General features: G+C 33.8%; 1 protein-coding gene across 1 annotated transcript; it reads left to right on the forward strand.

Moving 5' to 3' along the window:
• Positions 1-1301: 1301 nt before the first annotated feature.
• On the forward strand, positions 1302-4548 carry LOC113304356 (protein PHOTOSYSTEM I ASSEMBLY 2, chloroplastic-like). The gene is made up of 3 exons (XM_026553443.1): positions 1302-1691; positions 3915-4064; positions 4152-4548. Exons 1-3 carry the CDS (start codon positions 1497-1499, stop codon positions 4227-4229), a joined length of 423 nt encoding a protein of 140 aa, XP_026409228.1. The 5' UTR covers positions 1302-1496; the 3' UTR covers positions 4230-4548.
• Positions 4549-7468: the final 2920 nt, after the last annotated feature.

Here is a 7468-nt window from a genome sequence, read left to right on the forward strand (position 1 = left end):
GTCAAACCTCTTCCTCACTGATACAAGTTAATTTTGTCCCACGTATTGCGGCTCAACATAATGATCTTGTAAGTTGGTGGTTATCTTATGGCGCTGAGTATCCATCCCTCAAGAAGACTGCAGTAAAGATATTAAGTCAAACAAATACATCTTCTGGATCAGAGAGGAATTTGAGTGTGTTTGAAAGAATTCACACCAAACTACGCAATCGTTTACTTTCATCGAGAATAAATGATCCGGTGTATGTTCAGTACAATTTGAAGTTGGAGAAACAAAGAACTAAAGGTAAAGCAAGGCGACATAACATTGATGTGCACGACGTTCATAGTCTACTGAGTGATGACGATATGCTGGACTGGACAGCAGGGGAAGACGAAACACCGGTTTTACTTCAAGAAGAACAATTGTTAAATATGTTGGAAGAGGAAGCCGTTAATAATCCAAAAATTTTCCCTCTACCATACAACTGGCATGATCCTGAAGTTGAATTCACATACGAAAGGTTACCGGTGAGTGACTTTGTTTATGACTTCGGTAATCTTTCATTTGGAGATAATACACAAAGGTATGAGAATGCGAATATGATTCATTCTCGTTACACTACCGATCGTTCCGACCATTGTATCTGACATATGAACGAAGGATATAATTCTAATATTGATAACAATAATGAAGTAGGTAACAATGATGATGAAAATGAAGGAGGTTACGATGATGATAATGGAGGCTATCATGATGATGATACTTAAGCGAACAAAGACAGCCAGTATCCCCATGACGATAACTATAATGAGGAAAGGAACCGCTGAGAAAATGAAAAATACATGAATAGATCGAAAAAGGGTGGTGGTCGTAGTTGGTTCACGTAACTTTTTAAATAATGAACCCTAGTTTAATATTCTTATATTTTTTAAATTTAAAGTTTTTAATCACGTAGTTTATTTTTCCTGTATTATTTTAAAATTTTAAATCTAAGTTTTAAGCTTTCAATCCAGAGAAAGAAAAAAAACTAAAAAAAAACACGATTATAACGTGTGTGATAACAGGAAAACGATTCTAAAAAACGCACGTTAAAATGTTATTTAAAAGGAAAAGACATCCAAAGTAATTTAAAAAAAACGGTTATAACTGTGTGAAAACTGAAAAATGGTGCTAAAAAACTGTCGTTATTTCCTATTTGTCTGCATTATAAAGGCACCGGATTCGGGGATCTCACGGCCATGGTATACGGGTGTGACCGTTTTCGGTAAAAATGGGCGTTTTTCAAACCTTGGTTTAAGCTGATCACGTTTGATTTCTATTTCTTGGATTAAGCTAATCACGTTCGATTTCCATTTAAACGGACAAAACAGCGTGATGGGATAAGTGAGTTTTTTCTTATACGGAGTTTTTTCTGCGATAATTAGTTCTCGCAGAAGAATTAATTATCACAAGACCACCAAGGAAATTGGTCATTTATTTAGAGAGTTGAAAGAAAAGAGAGAGAATTTGGAGAGATGGAAATTTCTATGTGTATGTGTGGAAGACCTGAAATCTTTGGTCAAATTTCTATGAGAACAGTACCATTTTTAAGAAGAAGAGAAACTGGTTATAAGGTTTCTAGTATTAGAGCTTCAGTAGTGGATTCTTATGGAAGTTCTTCTTCATCCAAGTTTGCAAAGAGAATGGAGCAAGCCTGGGTTATCTCCGAGGTAATCATTTTTATAATTTCATAGTTTCAAGTACTTTGTATTGTTATTGCCTGGATTAGAATCGATGGGGGTGGGGAGGGTCACTAGATCCTCAGGTCACACTTGAAGAAAAAAAAAATATAGATGAATTACACAAGGATTTCATATGTTATTACTTTTTTTCTTCTATTCTTTTCCTTGCTGACTCAATTTTTCTGTAGTTAAAACCTAATTTGTCAGATATCTTCTTTTCTCCCAATAGTCTCTACCTTTACTTAAGCTATTCCCAATCTATGATGACACTTATAATGCGTAGTTGTTTCAAACTCTGTCAAACCATTTGTAGATGCTATGTTGTTCCCTTTCTGCACCCCTATATCATATGCATTTTCAACAGTCTGTTTATTGCGTCCCATTTTATATTGTTATCGCCAAATTATTATGTCCAGCAATTCTCTACAGATATCACACTCGCCATAAGCACCCTGAAAGAAACACTTCACATGTATCCTGTTCGCCATGCTAGAGTATTCTTTAGTTTTCAGAAGATTATTTTCAAATAAATAATTCAATTGCTTGTAGCATATTTACACCGGCATCAAACCACCTCTTCTCTATAAACAGTCTGCCTTTTAGGATATCTTCTGGTTGAGTTGTCAACAGAACTTAGTTTTGAACTAGAGTAAGTAACCTATCCTAATGATTTCAGTTATTCTTTGTTTGGGTTGTTATACGTGTATATTTTTTCTTTCTTTGTACTTCAGAAAAGTACCACGGATCAGCAAGTAACAATTTAACACATAACTTGGTTTACAAAATATGAATATACTTGCACCTCATTCCTAGGAATTCAATTATGGGGTAATCCAATTCTTGGAATTGAATTCCAAGGAATTTAATTCAAATCCAAAAAATAAGCGTTTGGTTGAGGTAATTCAAGTACTTTTGTTTTTACCCTGGAATCCAATTCCATTGCACTATTAGACCAATGCAATGGAAATTTATTATTTTAGAGGGAATTGGATTCCTAGGAATCAAAAATTTTAATTACATATAGTTGATTTGTGTTGTTTGGTTCAAAGAATTGGCCACATTCCCCCGGAATTGGATTACCAACAATTCAATTCCTTGAACCAAACATGCTATTAATGATTCATGATTAAGCAGGCTTGATTGTTCTCATTGTTTTTTTATCAGTATTTTAATTTTCATACTGGGATAGCCTATATACTGATGATATATCACTTATAATGAATTAATTAGTAGGCTACCAAATTAAGATCAATATCAGCTGAAATGCTGAATCAGCTTCTACATGTATTCATTAATATCTACATGTATTCATTAATACAATTATACTACAAACATCTTAGTGTAACTTGGTCATCTTAACTTTTTGTTTTATTAAATCATCATTATTATTTGTGTATATCCTCGGATCTCGGACATTCTATATACCTGAATATTGCGATTTACGAATCATGAGAGGGGAAATTTGGGATAGTTCTTTCCGGAATACACCAGCCACCTTATTTGTAGCCAAAACTTGACATACCAATTTCACTGAAACTACTAGAAGAAGTCTAATCTAATTTTCAACTAGAAATTGTCATTAAGTAATCGACAGAAGCTTATATCAACTGTCATTTAGTTAGTTTGAGCCTTTCTTGATGAAATAAAAAACTTGAAAATCTGTGGTGAACAATGTTTATGAGTTGGTGGTGTTTGCTTTTATGGTAACCCCTCTAGGGTGTAACGGGAAAATTTAATCTTGATTAACTTGCGCTTGTGTTTGGGCTTCTGCCTAACTCAATCAATATGTCAACCTGAATCATTAGTTTGAACTACATGTTTCTTTATTGAACATCAATTTTTAAACTCTGAAGCTAATTAAGTAGCCTGGTTTGTTACTTGGGCCCGACTTATCCATCCTCGACCTATGAGCCAGCCGAGTAACTAACAAGTTACTGAGCCTAACTTGGCTGAACTGTTTTTTTGACATGTCTGATGTGGATAAATCAATGTTCATGCATTCGAGTGAATAGACAGAAGAACAAGTTAGCTCTATATGAGTACATATTAATATGAAGAGCCTTATAAAGCATATTAAATTATTCTATCATCTCTATGGTGTCTGTCTCTTATCCTCTACACCCACAACATGCTAATTTTTTCTGCATACCAAGTTGTAAGCTGAATTTATAAATTCTGCATCTAACATGTCCTTGATGTATTATAATGCAGCAACCTAGGCCAGTTGCCTGTTCATCTTGTCACTCACATGGGCACGTTGAATGCAAATGGTGTGGCGGTACTGGTTTCTTCATTATCGGTGATAATATGCTTTGTCAAGTCCCTTCCAGAAACACTAGCTGTGTAATATGTACTGGGAAGGTAACTAGCAAATTTCTCGGTGATTCTGAATTTCAGTTAGAATATTAATAAAGACTTTCTCTGGTGTTTGTTCTTATGTTTCTCTAGGGTTCAATGTGCTGCTCTGACTGTAAAGGAACAGGCTTCCGCGCGAAGTGGTTAGGTGAATCTCCAACCAGTGAGTAGCAAAACTGCTTCCGGGATTGTATGAGGCTACGAGTAGCCAAGGAAACACCAGGACCTTGGGCTTCAGATAAGTTCCAAAAGAAATTCGTAATATTTCTGCTCCAGATTCATTTTTTTTCTTTTCTTAAGAATGATAAAAGATCCAGGTACTGTATAAAAATCAGATTCTTTCCAACACCAGGAATCAAGTGCACATATTACTCTTATATAAATACCATGATTGTATAGTAAACTCTGGAAGTACAGGTGAAACACTTAATTCCCACTATTGCGGGACAAGGTTATTGCTAAGACCCTAGATAATTTTTTAGTTTCTACACCAGCAGTTTTGAGTCTATCAACAATTGCATCTAATTTGCACTGGCATAAATGATAAGGAATAAACAAAACCCAAACAAACAAAAAATAAAATAAAATTGTAACTACTTCTAAGCAATCATTACAGTACTTAGCCAATTGATATCATACCGCAGATTGTAGGTCTTGTAGCAGGATTAAATATATCTTCCACCCCATGCACGATAAGGTTTGCATCTTTATATACCTCCCACTTGGTGATCTTGACATTATTTATTGAAACCAATCCTAGTCTTTCATTGAAATCAGTAACGACTAAAGATTGGCCAGGTATAAGTGTATCGATCTTGGGCACCTTGACTGGAGGTGTCGATGATAAATACAATGACTGTAAAATTTCTTTGTCTAACTTCATGGGGGAAATATGGTACTTCATTGACGTCAATCGAGTTTGATCCGAGTACTTTTGAGAGAATATGATATGATCAGGTGGACAAAATATGGTGATCCTTGACTGATTTGCATAAGTGTCGATAACTTTGCTGAGAGTCATTCCAAGCGTTAGATAATAATCAGCATCTGACATCGAGTTTATGATTCTCTGAACATGTTTTTGTCTTGTTTGACGATCCTGACTGGTACATGTTACAAGCTTTTCTCTTAGTACAGTTGGGAGATCAGTAAAAGTTGAACGGAAGTAATGACGTAAAGTTTTAGTATCCATGGACTTGTTAAGAGGCATAAAGAGAATCAATTACAAGTACGAAAAGGAGGATGAAGCAAGAAAAGATTTAAGGGTTTTTTACACAGACCGAATAAAAAACTGTAGCATTTTTAGGGGCCACTCAAAAGGAGTCAGGGACCAATAATAAAACAAAATAGGGCCACCCAAACCTAAATTGAGTTCATCCCTTATCTTTTTTTTCGTAATGGCAAAATTGCCCTTCAATAATCGGAAACTAAACATAAATTCGGTAGTTTAGTTATTGTTAGCAGAACTTTTTTTTTTCTCTCTCTCTCTCCGAATTTTGGTTCTATCATAATCGGTAGTAAATTGTGTTGATTTAACTTCCGAAATATATAGTGTCCTAAAAATGAGATTTTTCCAAAAAATTTTAATTTTCGAATTTTGGTACTACCATAATCGGTAGTAAGTTTAACTTCCGAATGAATATTGGCCCCAAAATGAAATTTTGCCAAAATCCTTTAGTTTTCTAACTTTGGTACTACCACAATTGGTAGTAAATTATGTTACTTTAATCTCCGAATATATTTAATTTTCGAATTTTGGTACTACCATAATCGGTAGTAAATTTAACTTCCGAATGTATACTGACCCCGAAATGAGTTTTTGCAAAAAAAAACCTTAATTTTTCGAATTTTGGATATAACAATCGGAAGTAAGGTAAGTGAACTTAACTTCCGATTATATAATGGCATTTTGAAATGAGAATTACCATATTCGATAGTATTTTAAGTTAATTAAACTTCCGATTATATACTGGCCCCAAAATGAGTTTTTGAAAAAAAACTCTTAATTTTTCGAATTTTGGAAGTATAACAATCGGAAGTAAGGTAAATGAACTTAACTTCCGATTATATAATGGCATTTCGAAATGAGAATTACCCATAATTCGGTAGTATTTTAAGTTAATTAAACTTCCGAATATATACTGGCCCCAAAATGAGTTTTTGAAAAAAAACCCTTAACTTTTCGAATTTTGGAATTATAACAATCGGAAGTAAGGTAAGTGAACTTAACTTCCGATTATATAATGGCATTTCGAAATGAGAATTACCCATATTCGGTAGTATATTTAATTAATTAAACTTCCGATTATATACTGGCCCCAAAATGAGTTTTTGAAAAACATTCTGCAATTTTCGAATTTTGGTACTACCATAATCGGTAGTAATTGTGTTCATTATCTACCGATTGTGTTTAATTTTTAGAAAAATTGAATTTTTTGAATCAAGAATAATCGGTAAATAACAATCATTTTATCTACCGATTCTGGTTGATGTTCATCATTTCTTGAGAACATCATCATAATCGGTAGGTAAAATAAATTTTTATCTACCGATTATGTTCCTGCTTTTCAATTTTCATTTCAAGTTTGAGAATTCTTAAGTTTTCAATTTTCAAGTTTGTTTCTTAAACTTAAACTACCATAATCGGTAGTTCTAACATTGTTTCTCAAACTTAAATCCAAAATTCTAATTGAGGGCAATCCGAGATTTTTTCTTAAACTTAAACTACCGAATGTGTAGTTATCTACCGATTATTTGAGGGCAATTTTGCCATTACGAAAATTATAGATAAGGGCTAGCTTCAATTTAGGTTTTGGTGACCCTATTTTGTTTTATTGTTGGCCCCTAATTCCTTTTGAGTGGCCCCTAAAAACGCTAGGTAAAAAACTACTGAAAAGCACCAGGAGATAGAAGTAGAATATTATTGTAGAGCCTTGGGCCCATGTATGTGCGGCCCATATAGAAGTTTTTCCTTAAGTCTTATGGTTTTCTCTTTTCCTAGTATGTAAAGGATGCTATCAATAAGAAACTATTCTATTTCCATGTCTTTTTACCTTTCTCTACATTTCCACTTCAACACGGTATCAGCACGGCTCTATAAACTATGCAATTTTATTTTACCATTTGAGATCAGCGATGAATTATTTCTTGAAGATTTGCGTGGTTCTGATTATTTTTTCCATATTATGGATGCGTTACCAGATATTCCCTTTTAACAAAACAATTTCGTTTTCATAGTATTTACCACGGTTCCACGAATGTATGACTATCAATCGTAGAGATTTCACCGTTAGATTTTCATGAAATTTTAATATATTCAACCATTGAGTGTTTCTTACTCTTTTAGAATTTCAATCAAACCGGAATATGATGCAATCTCCAAAACCTGATTTTAACGAAACTGTCTGCGT

This window comes from Papaver somniferum, chromosome 8 (assembly GCF_003573695.1).
Source record: "Papaver somniferum cultivar HN1 chromosome 8, ASM357369v1, whole genome shotgun sequence".
Lineage (NCBI taxonomy): Eukaryota > Viridiplantae > Streptophyta > Magnoliopsida > Ranunculales > Papaveraceae > Papaver > Papaver somniferum.